Source organism: Emydura macquarii, unplaced genomic scaffold, assembly GCF_026122565.2.
Source record: "Emydura macquarii macquarii isolate MOO-44397 ecotype Brisbane River unplaced genomic scaffold, CSIRO-AGI_Emac_v2 contig_1027, whole genome shotgun sequence".
NCBI lineage: Eukaryota > Metazoa > Chordata > Testudines > Chelidae > Emydura > Emydura macquarii.
In genome coordinates this window covers 9,141,156-9,162,141 of record NW_027131164.1, presented here as the reverse complement: position 1 = coordinate 9,162,141, position 20,986 = coordinate 9,141,156, and the positions used below count along the sequence as shown (strand labels likewise).

General features: G+C 37.2%; 1 protein-coding gene across 3 annotated transcripts in view; it reads right to left on the bottom strand.

Moving 5' to 3' along the window:
• The window catches only part of NBAS (NBAS subunit of NRZ tethering complex), a 370,484-nt gene that overhangs the window by 119,087 nt on the left and 230,411 nt on the right, over window positions 1-20,986 (bottom strand). For all 3 annotated transcript variants that reach the window (XM_067544745.1, XM_067544747.1, XM_067544746.1), the window contains exons 42-44: window positions 16,745-16,855; window positions 11,533-11,783; window positions 7,557-7,891 (exon numbers count right to left, since the gene is read on the bottom strand). In XM_067544745.1, the coding sequence (XP_067400846.1) occupies window positions 7,557-7,891; window positions 11,533-11,783; window positions 16,745-16,855 (697 nt within the window). The remainder of the gene's footprint in view (window positions 1-7,556; window positions 7,892-11,532; window positions 11,784-16,744; window positions 16,856-20,986) is intronic.

Genomic DNA, 20,986 nt, shown 5'->3' with positions numbered 1-20,986 from the left:
CTGACAGGTATTTTGAAATAAATTACCAAAACAACTGAAACTGGCATTATTATATTGTGTTATTTTGACAAATCAAATAAGCAGAATTTTGAAGAATTTTTAAATATTTTGTGCAGAATTCCCTCAGGAGTAATTTGGTCTCTGCCATAGGGAGATGAACGGTACCCTCTAGAGGCTTATGCTAAACATTTCTATTCATACCTCAACCACTGCAACAGTCCTGCAGCCACCTACTCTCTCTACTCCCCAACCAAAGAGAACAGATGTAAGAATCATAAAGACTCCAAAAGGAGAGATAAACTGAGGCCTGAGGGAATGTCCACAGGTGCAGAGCAGCATGTGGTTGGGACAGAGACATCCCTAAGGGGAGGAGCTATTAATGGAGATTCTCTGTATCTTAGTGAGGAGGAGCGGATGGAAGAGGATAAAATCTGGGTAGCATCTGATGAGAAACAGTCAAATGCAAAAGAGACCCATTCAATTACATCACATAATAGCAGACAGCTAAAAAGTGACAATTTTTTAAACTACTTATATAAAAATGCTAGAAGAATAAATACTAAGATGGGTGACCTTGAATGCCTTGTAGTAAATGAGGCTATTGATATAATAGGCATCACAGAAACTTGGTGGAATGAGAATAATCAATCATAGTAATACCAGGGTACAGAAGGACAAATAGGCTGAACTGGTGGGGGAGTCGCACTATATGTGAAAGAAAGCATAGAGTACAATGAAATAAAAATTTAAATGAATGAAACTGTGCCATAACATTTCTATGGATAGTACTTCCATACTTGAATAGTAAGAATATAGCAGCCTGGATATACTACCGACCACGTGACCAGGATGGTGATAATGACTGTGAAATGCACAGGGAGATTAGAGAGACTATAAAAATAAAAAACTCAATAATAATGGGGGATTTCAACTATCCCCATATTGACTGGAAACATGTCACCTCAGGATGGGATACAGAGATAAAATTTCTTGACACCTTAAATGACTGCTTCTTGGAATAGCTAGTTCTGGAACCCACAAGAGGAGAAGCAATTCTTGATTTAGTCCTAAGTGAAGCACAGGATCTGGCCCAAAAGGTGAATAGCTGCTGAATCACTTGGTAATAGTGAACATAACATAATAAAATTTAACATCCTGGGTGGGGAGCACGGGGAATGACACCAAAGCAGCCCATCATGGTAGCATTTAATTTCAGAAAGGGGAATTGCACAGAAATGAGGAAGTTAGTTAAACAGAAATGAAAAGGTACAGTGTCAAAAGTGAAATTCCTGCAAGCTGCATGGAAATGTTTTAAAGACACCATAATAGAGGCTCAATTTAAATGTATAACCCAAATTAAAAAACATAAGAAGAACCAAAAAGGTGCCACCGGAGCTAACCAACGAAGTAAAAGAAGCAGTTAGAAGAAAGAAGGCATCTTTTAAAAAGTGGAAGTTAAATACTATTGAGGAAAATATATAAGAGCAAGTGAAGTGTAAAAATGTAATTAAGAAGCCCAAAAAAAGAATTTGAAGAACAGCTAGCCAAAGACACAAAAAGTAACAGGAATTTTTGTTTAAAGTTCATCAGAAGAAGGAAGTCTGCTAAACAACCAGTGGGACCACTGGATAATTGAGATGCTAAAGGATGCTAAAGGAAGATAAGGGGAAGTAGAAGTGGGGACAACCTAGGCAGCAGTGACCACGAGGTGGTCGAGTTCAGGATCTGGACAAAAGGAAGAAAGGAGAATAGTAGGATACGGACCGTGGACTTCAGAAAAGCAGACTTTGACTCCCTCAGGGAGCTGATAGGCAGGATCGCCTGGGACGCTAATATGGGGGAGAAAGGAATCCAAGAGAGCTGGCTGTATTTAAAGAAACCTTCTTGAGGGCGCAGGAAAAAAACATCCTGATGTGCAGAAAGAATACCAAATATGGTAGGTGTCCAGCTTGGCTTAACAAAGAAGTCTTTGGTGAGCTTAAACACAAAAAAGAAGCCTACAAGAAGTGGAAGCTTGGTCAGATGACAAGGGAGGATTATAAAAATACTGCAAGAAAATGCAGGAATGAAATCAGGAAGGCCAAAGTGCAATTGGAGTTGCAGCTAGCAAGGAACGTGAAAGGGAACAAGAAGTGTTTCTACAGGTATGTTACCAACAAGAGGAAGATTAGGGAAAGTGTGGGGCCCGTACAGAATGGGGGAGGCAACCTAGTGACAGAGGATGTGAAGAAAGCTGCGGTACTCAATGCCTTTTTTGCCTCTGTCTTCACAGAAAAGGTCAGCTCCCACAGACTATTGCACTGGGCAGCACAGAATGGGGAGGAGGTGAACATCCCGCAGTGCTCAAGGAGCAGGTCTAAGACTATTTAGAAAGATTGGACATACACAAGTCCATGGGGCCAGATGCAATGCATCCGAGGATGCTGAGGGAGTTGGCTGATGTGATTTCAGAGCCTTTGGCTATTATCTCTGAAAGCTTGTGGCAACTGGGGGAGGTCCCTGATGATTGGAAAAAGGCAAATATAGTGCCCATCTTCAAGAAAGGGAAGAAAGAGGATCCAGGGAACTAGAGATCGGTTAGCCTCTCCTCAATCCCTGGAGAAATCACGGAGCAGGTCCTCAAAGAATCCATTTTAAGGCACTTGGAAGAGAGGAAGGTGATCAGGAACAGTCAGCATGGATTCACCAAAGGCAAGTCATGCCTGACCAACCTGATTGCCTTTTATGAAGAGGTGATTGGCTCTGTGGATGTGGGGAAAGCAGTGGAAGTGATATACCTTGACTTTAGCAAAGCTTTTGATACAGTCTCTCACAGTATTCTTATCAGCAAGTTAAAGAAGTATGGGTTGGATGAATGGACTATAAAATGGATAGAGAACTGGCTAGATCATCGGGCTCAACGGGTAGTGATCAATGGCTCCATGTCTAATTGGCAGCCGGTCAGAAGCGGAGTGCCCCAGGGGTCGGTCCTGGGGCAGGTTTTATTCAACATCTTCATTAATGATTTGGAGGATGGGGTAGATTGCACCCTCAGCAAGTTTGCGAATGACACTAAGCTGGGGAGAGTGGTAGATACCCTGGAACATAGGGATAGGATACAGAAGGACCTAAACAAACTGGAGGATTGGGCCAAAAGAAATCTGATGAGGTTCAACAAGGACAAGTGCTCAGTCCAGCACTTAGGACGGAGGAACCCATGCACAGCTACAGACTGGGGACCGACGAGCTAGGCAGCAGTTCTGCAGAAAAGGATCTGGGGGTAACAGTGGATAAGAAGCTGGATATGAGTCAGCAGTGTGCCCTGGTTGCCAAGATGGCTAATAGCATATTGGGCTGCATTAGTAGGAGCATTGCCAGCAGATAGCGGGAAGTGATTATTCCCCTCTATTCAGCATTGGTGAGGCCGCATTTGGAGTATTGTGTCCAGTTTTGGGCCCTTCCCACTACAAAAAGGATGTGGACAAGTTGGAGAGAGTCCAGTGGAGGGCACCAAAAATGATTAGGGGGCTGGAGCACAAGACTTATGAGGAGAGACTGAGGGAACTAGGTTTGTTCAGTCTGCAGAAGAGAAGAATGAGGGGAGATTTGATAGCAGCCTTTAACTACCTGAAAGGGGGTTCCAGGGAGGATGGAGCCAGGCTGTTCTCAATGGTAGTAGGTGAGAGAACAAGGAGAAATGGTCTCAAGTTGCAGTGGGGGAGGTCTAGGTTGGATATTAGGAAAAAGTCTTTCTCCAGGAGGCTGGTGAAGCACTGGAATGGGTCACCTAAGGAAGTGGCAAAATCTCCATCTTTAGAGGTTTTTAAGCTGTGGCTTGACAAAGCCATGGCTGGGATGATTTAGCTGAAGTTAGTCCTGCTTTGAGCAGGGGGTTGGACTAGATGACCTCCTGAGATTCCTTTCAACTCTAATATTCTATGATTCTATTGCGGAGAAACTAAATTAATTCTTAGCATTGGCCTTCATGGCTGAGGATGAGAGGGAGAGTCTGAAACCTGAGCCATTCTTTTTAAGGTGACAAATCTGAGGCACTGTCTCAGACCGAGGTGTCATTAGAAGAGGTTTTGGAACAAACCGATAAATTAAACAGTTAGAAGTCAACAGGACCAGATGATATTCACCCAAATGTTCTGAAGGAACTTAAATGTGAAATTGCAGAACTAATATCTGTGATATGTAACCTATAATTGAAATCAGCTTCTGTACCAGATGACTGGAGGATAGCCAACTTTTTAAAAAAAGGCTCTAGAGAAGATCCTGGCAATTACAGGTTGTTAAGCCTAACTTCAGTTCCAGGCAAACTGATTGAAACTATAGTAAAGAACAGAATTATCAGACACATAGATAAATATGATTTGTTGGGGAAGAGTCAACATGGTTTTTGTAAAGGGAAATCATGCCTCACCAATCTACGAGAATTATTTGAGTGGTTCAACAAGCATGTGGACAAGGGTGATCTAGTGGATATAGTTTACTTAGATTTTCAGAAAGCCTTTGACAAGGTCCTTCACCAAAATCTCTTAAGTAAAGTAAGCTGTCATGGGATCAGAGAGAAGGTCCTTTCTCACATCAGTAACGGGTTAAAAGATAGGAAATAAAGAGTAGGAATAAATGGTCAGTTTTCACAATGGAGAGAGGTAAACAGTGATGTCCCCCTAAGGTCTGTACTGGGACTAGACTGTTCAATATATTCATACATGATTTGGAAAAAGGTGTAAACAGTGAGATGGCAAAATTTGCAGATGAAAGAAAACTGCTCAAGACAGTTAAGTCCAAAGCAGACTGAAAAGAGTTACAAAGGGATCTCACAAAACTGGGTGAGTGGGTAGTAAAATAGCAGATTAAATTCATTGTTGATAAATGCAAAGTAATGCTCATTGGAAAACATAATCCCAACCATACATAAAAAATAATGGGGTCTAAATTAGCTGTTACCACTCAAGAAAGAGATCTTGGAGTCATTTATGGATAGTTCTCTGAAAACATCCACTTAATGTGCAGCAGCAGTCTAAAAAGCTAATAGAATGTTGGCAATCATTAGGAAAGGGGTAGATAAGAAGACATAAAATATCATATTGCCTCTATAAATCCATGGTACACCCTTATCTTGATCATTCAAATCTGGTCACCGCATCTCAAAAAAGATACATTGGAATTAGAGAAGTTTCAGAAAAAAGCAACTAAAATGATTATGGGTATGGAAAATTTTCCATATGAGGAGAGATAAATAAGACTGGGACTTTTCAGATTGGAAAAGAGATGACTAAGGGGGGATTTGACAGAGGTCTATAAAATCATAACTGATGTGGAGAAAGTTAATAAGGAAGTGTTATTTATTCCTTCTCATATCACAAGAACTAGGGGTCACCAAATGAAATTAATAGGCAGCAGGTTTAAAACAAAGAAAAGGTGGTATTTCTTCCCACAACATACAGTCCACCTTGCCAGAGGATGTTGTGAAGGCCAAGACTATAATGGGGTTCAAAAAAGAACTAGATAAGTTCATGTACGATATATCAATCCATCAATGGCTATTAATCAGGATAGGCAAGGATTGCTGTTTGCCAGAGGCTGGGAATGGTCAGCAGGATGGATCACTTGATGATTACCGATTCTATTCATTCCCTCTGAAGCACCTGGCATTGTCCACTGCTGGAAGAAAAGATATTGGGCTAGATGGACCATTGGTCTGACCCTGAATGGCTGTTCTTATGTTCTTAAGCATAACAAGGATGCATTTTTCTCTCCATTCAGTTAGGCAGAGTTAGTGAAGGGGGGAAATCACCGAAGCACTGAGTCAGCTAAACAACAGCGAACACTAAAGAGCCAGTAACAAACAGCATCCACCCTAATGAGGACAACATTCCTTCCATATCCCATCACAATCTTGTCTTGCCTATTTCAGTCCAGCAGCACATCAGAGAAGCAGAGTTTAATAACAATGAACATTCAGGGTTCCAGGCTAGAAATGAAAGTGAGTGCCTGGACTAGATGGTCTGAGAAGCGTTAGTGAGTGGACAGGTGTGTTAAGAGGGTAAGAGGAAAATGCTATAGTTGAACATGGTGCAGGACAAGCTGATGCGTTGAAGAGAGGAAGAGAAATAAACCAAATTTCTCCAGCTTATTTATTGGAATGTTATGTGGGACTGTGTCAAAAGCCTTGCAGAAGTCCCAGGTATATTATGTCCACTGCATTCCCCTTATCCACCAAACCAGTTACCCTGACAGAATAGATCCATCAATGAATATTAGCCAAGATGGTCAGGGACACAACCCCATGCTGTGGTTTCTCTAAACCTCTGATTGTCAGTAGCTGGGACTGGATGACAGCCGATCACTTAACAATTGCCCTGTTCTGTCCATTCCCTCTGAAGTATCTAGCACTGGCCACTGTCTCCAGACAAGATACTGGGCTACTTGGATCATTGTTATGTCTTATGAGAAAGAGGTAGACTTGAAGAACGTAGCTAGAGGTGTTGAAACCAATTGGGCTACATGACAGTTATTTCAATACTAGTCACACCTTGTTTACACTAGTGCTTCAACTGCTGCTACAGATCGTGGAAATTCTGACCAAGCAAATACTAGTGTAGAAAAAAGCAGAGAGGTCATAGACCAATTTGAATGAGCTGCTGGGAAATAGTAAACAGTAATAACCAAAAAAAGAGGAAATGACAACTGATTAACCAGTATAAATAACTCCAGGAAATAAGGAGAAGGAAGAATTTTCATCATCCTCTTCTTTAAGATACAGAGTTAGAACGAATATCCCTCAGGATTCTGAAATCAAAGGTAATGTGTGAGGCTTTTGCCCTACTTGCCATAGAGCCTGGTAGCAAAGGTTGGAAATGAGGCTCAGGTGACCTTACTTTACAGGTTGCCTCATAAGAAGCCCTTATGGAAGAAGTAACTAAAGATAACAGTAGAATGAGACTGGGTCCTAGAAATAACGTCCTCTTGTAGGACATTCTAATAGCAGGCCTTTAGCCATATGAAAAATGTGGCATTAGATATTTTTTGGACTCATATATATTGTAACTCATACATACTGTAATGTAGGCCATGAAAAGGGTATCAGAAATTCATTCTACATTGAGTTGTCATGTCCTGGTAGTAAATTAGAGCTCTAACCAATCCAAGGAATGCAGACCATTATCCTTGGGTTTGGAGCTAACAGAAACCTGGAGCAAATATACGTTTTCAGTTTTGCACTAGTGAAAAACATTTCCCTATTTCTTTGCTAGGCCTGGATCTTGGACGCTTTGGAGGACCATGGAATTATTTCTTTCACTGGGAGGATGAACCTATCATCAATTGAGGTTGATAAAAACGTAAAATTAAAACACAAATCTTCTTCCCACAGAAGGAATTTTAGACATGAAAATGCAGGTTTGGGTTTTTTGTTTGTTTTTGTTTTTTAATACAGAGCATTAATTCAACATTTCCCTAGAAGAAAAGGTGATGAAAATAAAAGATTTTTTTTTTTTTTTTTTTAGCTTTTTATCTAAACAGCTTAACTAAATTTGCAATTCTTTCATAAAAGGCATTATATTTACCTTGGTGATGGCCTTTGAAGAAAAGGTAATGTCATCAATTAAAGTGATAATATCTCCTGCGTAGAGTCTATCGAAGTACTTTGCACACATATCATATGCACATAACCATTCTGGTATTGTTTCTGGTGTTTTTTTAATGAGCTGGCGATCACCATTCCAGAAGAGTTTTTGTAACCAGGTGGTGTAAACAGAGCTTGGCGAGAGCATACTGCCATCTTTCTCAGGGATTTTGGGAGCAAGTTTGGAAATGGATAAGATGTTCTGACTTGTAAGGATGGGCTGCAAGACTCCCAGAGGGCTCACAGTTTCATCTGTTAGTTTTTTGTAATTGAGACCTATTGACAGAAAGAGAAAAACAAAGTAGTTATTAAAGTTGCATCTATTCAACATCTATGACCGTAATGGGCATTCTATGTACAAAAATGCAAGTACTGAAAGAGCACTGACAGAACCATCATCCCCATGCCTTTTCCAGACAAAGTCCATTCTAATTTACGATGGATGCATATTGACAGAGTGTAAAGGAGAAAGAGCTGTTGATGCCTCTATGTGCTGATAGTCAACAGGTTTAAACTCCTAACGATGGCAGTCAATCAATTAATATTTAAAAAAAAAAAAAAGGGCTAAAGTCCCATACCAACATATACAGTTTGGAAACACATATCCCTAGATAAGCAAATGCCTATATAGATACATCTATGGCTACAAATACACATATATTCCTGTAAAGCCTACAAAACATGATTCTCCTGCTCTGTCTTCGTTGACAAAAAGTATGTTTTTACCATGGGAAAAATGTTGTTGCATGTAAAAACACAATGGAGATAAGACACTGTACTTTTACAGCGAGGTAAACTAGACAAGGTCAACCATTGCCAGAGATGTACTGCTGACCTTCTCTAGCTACTTTGTGGGAAAAACTACAAATTCCTTGTCTCCATATAGGATTTTACAGTAAGATAACAATCATGTTAGTTATCTTACTATAAAAACAGTGTGTGTCAGTAAAGACAAAGCCTTAGTGTACCTATCTGTGAACGAAAGTAAACAAACCCTGAGAGAGTGGTGGAACATCTTCAGTAACATTATTTTATATTAGAGCCCTTCCCTTCAGCCCCATACTCTCTCTTGCCAAATATGTTTATCTACATCCTTCTTACATTTTCCTTTTACTTAAGTCCCAATTCTAGAAAGTCTTACAGATGCTTAACTTCAGTACATGAGTAGTCTCATTGAGCTCAGGGAGCCATAGACTGCAAGCTCCTCAGGGCAGGGACTTTGTCTTTACAATGCTATGCACATTTATGGTGCTGTACAAATTATAATGATATTATTGTGTTAAATGAGGGGGGGGGGACCCTAGCAACAGTGCAGGATCAAGACGAAAAACACAAGTACTCACCATCCAAGAAATGCAATTTTAAGACGCTCCCAGAATGGTAAGTCGGACATCATATTGTGATATACATTGACAACAAATCAATAATATATTAAATATTTCCATAAAACAAGACAGATTAGCCAATACTATTTACACCATGACAGAGATAAAGTTGCTGGAACAACCTTAACTTCTGCAATTTCTTGACCTCTAAATTCTTGCTATTTCAGCAGAAATGTTATAACAGCTCGTTTTTGCATGTAATTTCCCAATTTAGAATGAACACACACACAAATAAAGAAATGTAGATACGTTCAGCTTGGGACTTTTAAATTCCTTGATCTTGGGCCTTTGTTAATGGCTCTCCACAGCTTTCTCTGTGCAGTTTATACGTTTTGCAAGCTCCAAGCCTCAACTCTGAACTAATGGAACTGGATGTACTTGAAATGTGCTGAATGATTAAAAAAAGCGAAGGAGAGACAAAGAAACAAGTGCTATTTTTAAAAAGATTCATCACATTTCTTCAGAGTTGGCTTAGTTTATAAGTGAAATATGTCCGGAAAGTAAGCTCATTTTGATGTTTTTAGGCTTAGCCAAGTGAGTCATCCAAAGGCAAAATTTTGATGATAATTTTTTAAATGTACATTTAATTGAGAATAGAAAAAAATGCTCAAACTTTCAAAAAATCACTTACAAAAATTGAAAATTTGGCTTTTATGGTGGAAGATATAAGCAATTGAAAAGGGGGAGTGTGAGTTGCTAGTACCACGTGAGGAGTAAACGTGCATGTACACAGGTGTTTTATATATACATATTGCATACAAAACTACAGTATAAGAACATTATTAAGGCTGCAAAGTCAAATACTCAGAAATTAGGAAATATCACAATTAAAGCTATTTGTACAATCTTAATTTGGCCCCTTTGTATGTATTTATTATGATAGATTTTAATTTCATGATTACATGCTATTTTTTCCAAAGGATCCCTGGCCTCATTCAGTGCAGAGACAGACTGTGCTCACTGAATGAGCAGTATTCAATATTCTGTTTTGTCCCCATAGCTGATTGTGTATAGCCCCAGGCCTTAATTTACAGCACACTGTTCAAACTCTGCCATAAAGACAGAATTATTAATATATTTATGGTCTTTCCTATGGCCTTCATTACTCTAGCATCTCAGTGCTTAATTAATCAATCCATCTTCACAATACTCCTGTGAGATAAGGTAGTACTATTATCTCCATATTACAGCTGGGGGGGTTGAGGCACAGAGATTATGGTCAAACATATCCACTAATTTTGGTTGCTCAATTTGAGATGCTTTTCGATTAGGCCCCCCCTTTTTTTGGTAAGAGCTCTTAGCATTATAAAGCACTTTGTACATTGAAAACATTGACTTCAGTTGCAGCTGTGAAGATTACGCACTTCTGCAAATCAGACTTCACGTGACCAAATTGAGCACTGAAAAAATGAGGAACACACACAATTAGTGGTGACCTCTGAAAAATTTAGTTTAAAGTGACTTGCTTAGCTTCACATAGGAACTCTGTGGCAAAGGCAGGGATAGAATCCAATTATCTAAGGCAGCATTCGACTATCTAAACTATGAGATAGTCCTTTCTCTTCTTGCAATCCCCTGTATTATTTACAACACACCTTCCAACTTCTGCAACATGAGACAAAAGAACACGTCATTTATGCAACCCTCATTCATTCCCGGAGTAGATCCATCTTGTCGACTGAAGTGTTTTCTAAAAACATTCAGCTTGAGGCAGACACCTACCATATCAAGTTTCAGCACAAACAATTAAAACTGGCAGTTATAAGCAACTGAAAACAGAATCTTACAATGGGAAGTTTCAGGAACTTTAATAGGGGACGCTATTAGCTCTGCTTAAAAATATAATTATATAAATGCCTGTTGCTAGGAAGGGTAAAAAATACTAGTTAAAATTCTATCCTTTTCTGAAGAATAAAGTAAAATCAAACATTATTAAAGAAATGACATACTTTTAAAGAAAAATGCTTAACATTTATGACAGTATATATTATACAATTAAGATTTTTGAAAGGTACACTAATATGCAGAATGCATTTTAAATAGTTTTAAAAGAGCAAAATTTAACATGACCTACATTTCTGCCCACAGTATGTTATTCAAGAGCTTGGGTTTTTGTTTGTTTGTTTTTTAAGACTCTTCATATACTGTAACCCATATTTTTGCAGAATGGAGAATTTCATTTTAATTATGCAAAGATACATTTAATATTTACATCACATTGTATAAGCTAAATATTTAACATTTACTAGAGTAGAAATATCAAAATGCTGTTTGCAAATTTTTTCAGCAATGCATTTCGCCTCAGCTTCCTATGAAAGACTAATCTAAACATGTAATAAATCCAAAAAGAAAAGGTTAATTTTCCTCTGAGACATAAGAAACCTATTGAGCTCCCTGGATCTATCTGATATACTTATAAAAGAGAATATGATCATTTGAAACCAGAAAGTATGACCTTGTCAATACTGAGAAAACTGAATAAATGTGATAAGTAACTACAGATATAAAGTACAAAACCAATAAATCTCATACCTGGTGCAACTGCCTTGAATTTTTTCAGCAGCCGTATGTGAGTTTCAGGTTTGATAGCATGCTTCACAAATTCTGAACAACCACAGTTTTCGAGGAGAGTAAAATAATAAATCAACCGCTGGTGATCTATGCCTTGAATACCCGGGTATACATATTTCGCCATGTGTTCATGTAGGGCTTCAGGGTTGGTTTTCAAAGTCTCAAAGAGACCAAGACTTTGTGCTCTGTCTTCTATTTCTATAGTAGATAAGCTGTGTATAAAACAAAATATTGCTTTAAAGTTTGGACACTCAAGGAAATTAAATGCCTCTTCCATTTGAATGTATACAAGACACAACATCTCATTTTCTTTTATTCAAGCAAAAACATACTTTGAAGTGTGAATACTACTTAATGTACATATGTCTGAAGTGTAAAAAGTAATCCCAAATATTTAAGAATTTTTAAAATAATTCATGCTCTTGCAACAGGAGGAAGAGAGTCTGGGTAACAAACTACCTATTTAGACATGATTTTTCAATGTATAGAGAGTCATATTAGTCACAACAGCATTTTTCATAGTTCCACATGCCAATGTCATCACTGAAGGTATCAAAGGCATTGGATCACCATTTCCATAATAAACATTTATTTTCAGGGTTTATAGTTTGCTGCAAAAAAATCAGCTTTAAGATGAAACTTGGCGGATGGGTTCTTCATCATGGAGCAAGATTTTGGCAGTTTTTAAGTTTTACAAAGTAAGGAAATGGAACTTTTACAGTTTAAGTTTTAAAATAAAATCAATTAAAAAAGGTAATTATTCCATATTATGAATTGCCTGATTTTGCTATCCAAATTTCTTTTTTAAATGGCAAGAACCTTTACATTATAAAAAAGGAATATGCACACGCATGGGCATAAAGAGTAGAATTAGGATATTTATTATCTACAATGTACATATGGCACATGAAACATGATATATTAATGCTTCTGATTTACAATAAAATCAGAGGACTTGGTCACTTAATGGAAATGGTAATGGTATATATAGCTTTAGATCACTTGTTTAATTCAGGAATGACCAGAAAGTTAATATCTGCTGGACTGTTGGCGACATGTCAAATGATTTGGGCCAGGAAGCTGCAAGGTTCTCCCTGTGAAATAACTTTGTGCCAGACTGGGGCTTTGTTGATTTCATACTAGTTTACACTAGCAATAGATGTGGTTCATAGCGAATGCTTAGATCATAGTATCCATTCCCCTGCAAGTGCAGCATATTGTCCCCATATGGAGGGTATCTTCAGACAGCCTAATCTTTCAAATATATTCAGTCACTAAAATTGGCATTTTGTAAGCGAATTGATGCATTTCTCCAGAGACATAATGAACCTGAAGATTCAACTATCTTCTCATGCTTTGGGCAGAGCCCTGTGCAACAGCACTGAGAAACATCTATGGGAAGGATGAGGAAACCTGTCATACTACTGCCAATTCTGTATAAACTCTATGCATATCACTTTCCACATCAGTCAACGTACCAGTGATGATCACTGAATTTAACTAAAAATGAAAATGACACTTAGAATACCAGGAAGACCAGAGATCTCTTGAAATAGCTCAGTACAGATAAGAACAACTAAACAATAACATTACAGATGCAGACAGAATTAAAACCAAAAAGAAAATGTCTAGATTAGCATGTGCTGCAAATGTAACTTTGACAAGCTCAAATCTAAAGTATTTAACCCACAGTACATGTCTAACAAGTCAGATGTTTTCCATCTCTTCTTGTTTATTGAAATGGAGTTATATTGTACATACTGTCTCTGGAGTAGCAACATTAAGATGTTTCATATTTATCTGTGATTTCCAAATAGAACATGCCTAGTTTTCAATCCTAAAGATGATTTTTCTCACAGTAAAAACTGCACTCAATCTTGTTTCAGTTGGAATTATGGTGGTACCTTTTACTGTAATAAAGTTTCTACATATAGAACAATTGACAATTTAGACAATGATGCTTACGACCATGTTTCTACCTTGTTCTTTCATAGCTGTATTGGCTCTGCAGTTCTCATAAAATAAGATTCTGTTTTTTTCCTTTCTGACTGTAGCCAAAGTTTAAGTTATTGGCTAAATTTGGGCACACAGTTAAATCTTCCTGAATCTGCACTTTTTGTTTAATTACCTTGTCAAGACAGATACTTGAATACATTTACTGACACTTGATAAATACTGAAACCTCCCTGTTCACTAAATTACAATGCGCCAACATGTTTTAGACGTCTGTGATCAACAGTCCTTTTCAATAGTTTCTATAGGAAGAAGCAGTTATCTTTCCTTTTAGAACATAAAATGTAAATTTAACTTAGGTAATCATCACCACAAATTCTGATTCATAGCACATACAGTATCATGTGATCATTACTGTCAGCAGCTAATCAACTAAATGATTATTAGTACAAAATGTGTGGATCTCTTTTTTCAGATTCTGTCCATAAAGTGGCTTATACAAATATTGCATATTTGTCTAACAAAGATTAACTCTTAGAATAAACTTGTTTTCATTTCAACATGAATACATAACTAAGAATGCATTATTAATACAATAATCTCCAGAGTGAATTATTCAGTAATAGTCACATGTTGTCAATCACCCTTAAAATGAGATTATTGTACAACAAAAACATGTTCATATTCAGTGTCATATTATTATACATCAATTTTTTAAGATACATTTTTGAATTTCATTTGGAAAAAAGGATCCTTATTTTGTATTTCACTTATTATAGCCTTCTATGAATACTAATTCATAGATGCCAGAATGAATAAAATGGTAGAAATTGTAATGAAAACCTAATGTGATCTCCTAGCCCTACTCAAGCCAGTGGAAGCTTTGTCATTTACTTCAGTGGGTCCAGGATTTCATCCCTTGTGTCTAATTTCTTTTAATGAAATAAAAAATATAGGAACATATTGGAAATTAAGGGCTGTAGCTTTTTTTCTGTTATTTTTTTTGAGAGAAAAATCCAGACTGTTGCTCCATCTTCAACTTCTCCACTCTGTACCTAAGTGGTTTTATCTCTTATGTCTCATGTTTTAGAATCATAGAATATTAGAGTTGGAAGAGACCTCAGGAGATCATCTAGTCCAACCCACTGCTCAAAGCAGGACTAACCTCAGCTATATCATCCCAGCCAGGGCTTTGTCAAGCCTCAGCTTAAAAACCTCTAAAGATGGAGATTCCACCACCTCCCTAGGTAACCCATTCCAGTGCTTCACCACCCTCCTAGTGAAAAACTTTTTCCTAATGTCCAACCTAGACCTCCCCCACTGCAACTTGAGACCGTTGCTCCTTGTTCTGTCATCTGCCACCACTGAGAACAGTTTTGTATAGCTGATATATATATATATAACTGATAACAGTTTTATAAAGTATGGTGACTTTTAATGCGTTTTAGTTAATAGTTAATGTTAAAAGGGGTGCAAGTGATACTGAAAGCTATGGCTGCATTAATGATTTCAAATTTAAAACATCTTCAGTTTTTTACTGAAACTGGCCTAGTCATGACTTTCAAAACAACAGATCAGAGTTGTCCTGGTTCATTTCTTTTGTGCTATATTTACACCAAGGGCCTTTTGTGCTATATTTACACCAAGGGCCTGTCATTCGAACCTGCTAGAAGGACAAGTGCATAGCCTCACATTGTCTCAGATTACCCATTTTTAAAAAGGGGTATATAATATTTACCTGCCTCACAAGGTTGTTGTTACACATGTGAGGAATTCAAACCAATCAGAATTAGAAATAAAAGCATCCTTTTTGCAACCAGTGTAAGTATTGGACATAATCTCGTAAACTGGACCCAGTTCTGTAAAACTGCTACAAAGTCCTTTGATAAAAGGTGTTTCTGTAAACACTGAGAACCTCATGTGAATAACATTATGGAGATGAGAAATAAATAAATATATAGATAGATAGATAGTGTAGTATTAATACATATAGATCTATAAATATAATTTTGGCTATTAACTAGAAGAGGCACAGTGATAACAACTAGGAGTCTGATCCTACTGTCACTGAAGTCAGTGAAATTATTACCATTGATTTTAATGCACAGAGGATCAAGCCCTATATGAAGAAGTTGAAGCTTATGTAACATGACTAATTCCTGTGTACAGTGATAAATTATAACGAAGGTTAAGATTTTGTCATGGGTACTGTTAGCAAAAGACATGGTTGTGGGCAATAAACAAAAATTCATGGAAGCTTGGACTTGCCCGTGACTTTTACTAAAAATACGGGGGAGAGAGAGGGGAAACACTAACAGACGCGGCTGCCAACCGCTGCTTCAGCTCTGTCGCTGCTTCTGCTAGCTAGACTGCTGCTCCAGCCCCACCGCTTTGGTGGGTGCTAAAGCCAAATAACTCAATATTTTAAAATTTGCACATTTTAAATTGTTTTTAGTACATCATCTGTTTCACAAACAAACTGCAGACAATTTGCATTTATTTGTCTTAGGCACACAGACGTCATAGCAACTTTCTTTTATGTTACGTTTTCTCCTACTTTTCATTTTTTTTAATTTTTTTCTACTGTTAACCATACACATGGTCATTGTAATGACCATCATGAAATCTTCAGGAATGCAGCATATACATTTCTGTATCGTTTAGCAGGCCACCTGAATCCTCCCCGCATGCATGAGTTTTGAGAAACACAAGAACCTTCTAGAACTGCTTGAAGAATATAACATATTACTTTCAAAATTCAATAAAATATTTAATGTTTCAGTCATTAGTGCGTTGATAGTCATTTGGAAAAAAGTAATTCCGTATTATAAAATAATTTTAAGAAGCTAAGGCATGAGAAGAAATGCTTTGTCTTTGGTGATGTCAGGGCTTATTGGGAATGGAGACCTAAACACTGAAGAAGTCCGTAGGAACTTGTACATTGAGCCAAAGCCCAAAAGACTGGTAAGAACAACAATAGAAGAGAAGATGGGAGCTCATGAAGCCTTGAAGAGCCTTTTAAATCTTCTTGTCATCCTTTTATGGCTAATTAAGGTTGATTAAAATGTAAATGTACAGAAAATGTGATGTGTCCTATGTGAAAGTAAAGCAAATCTAGTTAACAAAATCTGCTTCTTTCTGCCATGAGAATTCTCTTGCAGTGGGTCATACCTCAATAGAACAGAACTGTAAATGAATTCAGATGAACTTCAACACTCACCCACTGTCAGTGAATAGAAACTCCAGATGTGTCATATAAACTTCCCAAAGTGGAACACTGTAACGTTGAGCCAAAGAAAGAGCAATCTTATACACATTTTCTTCAAGTGTTCTTGTTAGGGTAGAACCATAAAACACAGCAAGAGAAAACAAAACAATTAGTCACATTAAGATTCATAGAAAAAAGTCAGTAAGAAAAATATTTAAGCTAGAAAAGGTATTGTTACTTTGTCCCACACACAAACTCAGAAACAGCTATTCAAATTAGTTTTATTTCTTTGTTTTATTCTCAGAAGTAAAACACATTACAATTCTATCATACTGTAATTGTTTGTGCGAGATAAATAAAAATTCCCATAGGAAAAGGCATCAAAATATTAAGGAGAGATTTTCAAGGGCAATAATAGGAGTTAGGCATCAAACTCTCATTGACCATTAATGAGACTTAGGCAAAAATGGCAGTTAGGTGCCTTTGAAAACATACCCCTGAATTAATATTAATTTCAGAGTAAAGTAGTATGAAGTATTTGTTTCACAAACAGCATTTATACAAGTGAGTTAGCACACACACTGCCCTTTAGTACAGTAGCTCTCAAACTAATTTGTGGAATACATGGTTCTCAAAGCCCTTTCTGGTAGTCCACAAATTAAAACATTCTGAAAATTTAACACCATGGAATCAGCAATGTGGAGGAAGTTGAGCGTGTCTGATATGAAGAGGACAGAACTGGTCAGAACATGGTTAACGCACTAGAAATACTATCAGTTGCTACTGTATTATTGTACTTCCTTGTAACAGGACTGTGAGATACATCATCTGCTCATCTTCTTAATAAGTGTTAGAACCTTGCAGAAAGTTATAGGTTCATTTCTACTAAGTCAGTGGGGCACATGTGATCAACAGACTTCACTTTGAATACAAGGAACCTGACAGTAGACCTCTGGTAGAGGAAGTTAGGGCCAGGAATAGAGATCTCAGAGAAGGAAGCCACAGAGCCATATTTAATACACTGTGGGTGGTAATTAAAAGAATTTAAAGTAGACAGAGGCAGTAGGGTTAGATCGGGGGGAGGGTGAAGGTGGGGGAGAAATTACCATCTACTGCACATATTTACATCTATACGTATTATATATATATATACACATATATATACACACACATATATACATTGGATGGATGGTCTTGGGTTTTTTTTGGCTTAAACATAATTCTAGGGATATAACAGAAATGGGGGCTGGTAGCTCCACCAATTAAAATCACCTGAAAATTCCCATTATAAGACCCTGTCTTCAGTTGCTTATAAGTTTGCTAAACTATAACTGTGTGGGCTGAAATTTTCTATGCCGTTGTCTGTCTCAGGCTGACATTTTGGAACATTTCAGTCAAAATGGTTCAGCCATTTTCAAGAACAAGGCTAGGGAAAAATACATTTTCCCAATATTAAAAAATTCCGGTGACCCTTTCTGAACAGCTCTAGTTCCCCCATGCTTGGAACAGGGACTGGGACGACAATCTTGAGAAGTGGAGACTGGGATCGACTAGGTGAGGAGAATGGGACAGGGATGAAGAGACGGGGTGGAAAAAACAGCACTGGGAAGGAACTATTGTTATCATCTGGTTTGACCTCCTGCATAACAGAGGCCACAGAACTTCCCTGAATTAACCCCTGCTTCAAATCCAATATTTGTGTCTGAAAATGAGTATATGTTTTAGAAAAAGATCCAATCCTGATTTAAAGATTTCCAAAGATGGAGAATAAACCACAACCTTGGTAAGTTGTTCTAATGGTTAAATTAACCTCACTGCTAAAACCTTGTGCCCTATACATTTGTCTAGCTTCAAATTCCAGCCATTGGATCTTGTTATATCTTTGTTGGCAAGACTGACAGCCCTGTTTCAGATTTGTTCATATGTAGGTATAGACTGTGACCTTATTACTAAGGCCCATAACCTGAGTGTCATCTTCACCTTGGACCTCTCTCCACATACACTCATCTATGCTATGTGTAAGTCTTGCATATATTTTATGCATAACATCTCTATGATACATTACAGTATATTACATAAACACTATTCCCTTTCTCAACCAAACTTGTGATATTATCAAAAAACAATATCCAGTTAGTTTGACAAGGGCTATTTTCTATAAACTCATGTCATTTGGCATTGTATTACCCTAATTTAATTATTTATTGATTCCCATAACAGCTGTTCAATTACTTTGTCCATGAGTGAAGAATAGTTGCACAGGAGGCTAGTGGACAGTGTATTGGCAACAGAGCTGCAAGAATCTACAACACAGCATTCCTTACATCATTGCCACTGGACCACCATAAAATGGCAATTGGAAAGAAAAAAAAGTAGAGAGGAAGTTTCCTCTACTATTTTGGGTGTTATTTAAAGACTTGCTCTGTACTGAACAAGTTTTAAACTTAGAATGTTGGGTCCACCCCCAATTTCCTTCCCTTCTGATTCCTATTGCACACATTCATGGTCTTTTATCCTGGTTCCAGAGCTTTCCATAAGTTTTATCATGACATTCCTCTGCACTGTTCTCCATAAAATATGGAAAACTCAAACAATATAATGGATTATATATAAGCAGGGAAGAATATCATGCTGGGATATGACCACACTTTTGTTATATTAAATGGCCTTCCGTTTACGACTATTTGCCCAAAAAAGTGATAATATTATAGCAAAACAGACTCCCTTTAATGTCTGTGCTTTTCTGCAATTATCAAATTACTCTTGGCAAAGATTATGCAAAAAAAGAATTTTGCATTGATTAATATATTGTGCAAATTAAAAGGAGGTAAAACAAAATGTTAGAATAAAAAACCATGTTAGACAGAAGTTTATCTACTATCTTTTTTTCTTTTCTTTAGGTAGGTGTCTTTTAGAACCACCACACTCTACCCTTCTACTGCAGCAAGGCTTCTTGTCTCCATGCTCCACAAGGAAAAACTAGGCTCAGTACTTTTATTCACACATGGGAAGAGACTTTTGACATCCTTTCTGCCCCCAATAAACCACAGTGTACAGGTCAGAAAGAAGCTGACCCATACTAATTTTTTTTAAGTTAATCTGCAATGGTCTCCCCACCGTTAGTGTGAATTAGCAAGGTTCTCATATATTGTTCTATTTTAAAAAGAAGCTACAACGATAAAATTTCATTAGGGAATCATGTTCTGCTCCTGATCAGTAGTCATTATGTGTGCAGGTGTATGTGTATTTTATTGTGGCGTGATTTAGTACATAGAAGTAGATTTGATTTGCGGTCAGGATAGCACAATAGTTACTGGCAAATCAGAATGGATGCTCAGCTGTATATATTACATTACACATTATATCAAATTGTATCCTCCCCCCATGTGCTGTGTCTGTCTTGTCCAAATAAATTATAAGCTGTTTGGGACAGGGACCAGTCTTAAAACCTAGGTCTTTGAGACACCTCACAAATGTTAAAATGCTTGATAACTAAACAACTAATGCATCATAGACCTTAATGAGAATATAACAAATATGTGAGATAAAACCAACACCATTTTGTTCTTGCAGTAACTTTAGCAAGCAAATTGATCATTTTAGCAGTAATTGTTTTGTAAGTAAGATACCGTCTTTTCAGAGTCATCCTCTTCTGGCAAACACCATTAAATACACAGTACAAAACATGAAGCCTTTTTATGATAATTCAAAAGTAAATAATAAAAATATGCTACATAATTATATTAACTGTGCACACTGTTTTAACTAATATATGACTATTAGAAGTCCAATGAGAAAATGAAACCAAGAAAGCTGAGAGTTGAACAAGAATTTAATGGAATCTTTGCAACTGCCTGAACTAGGAAGCTGTCATCCTAAACTATGAGACGTGAAACCTAGGTTTTGCTAATTCTTCTAGTCTGTATTTTCAGCAATCTAAGTATACCATGAGTCATTTCCTTAACTTTCTCTTCATATTTATTTTGTTTATAGGGAAAAAAGGAAGAACTCTAAAATATGAAGTCATTAAACATGCCAAAAATAAACATTAATAAAAAGACAGAATACTGCATAATGAACATCTATTTAAGCTGCCAGCATGCTACTGAGATGATGCAACCATTGCCCTGAGTAAGGAGATAAAGGAAAGACAACTCCAATACAAAAATTAAAAGATGCCTTGGAACACCTTTAATGAATCTAGGGCCAAATTGTGCAATTCTTATGGAGAAAAAAAATCCCATTGCTTTCAAT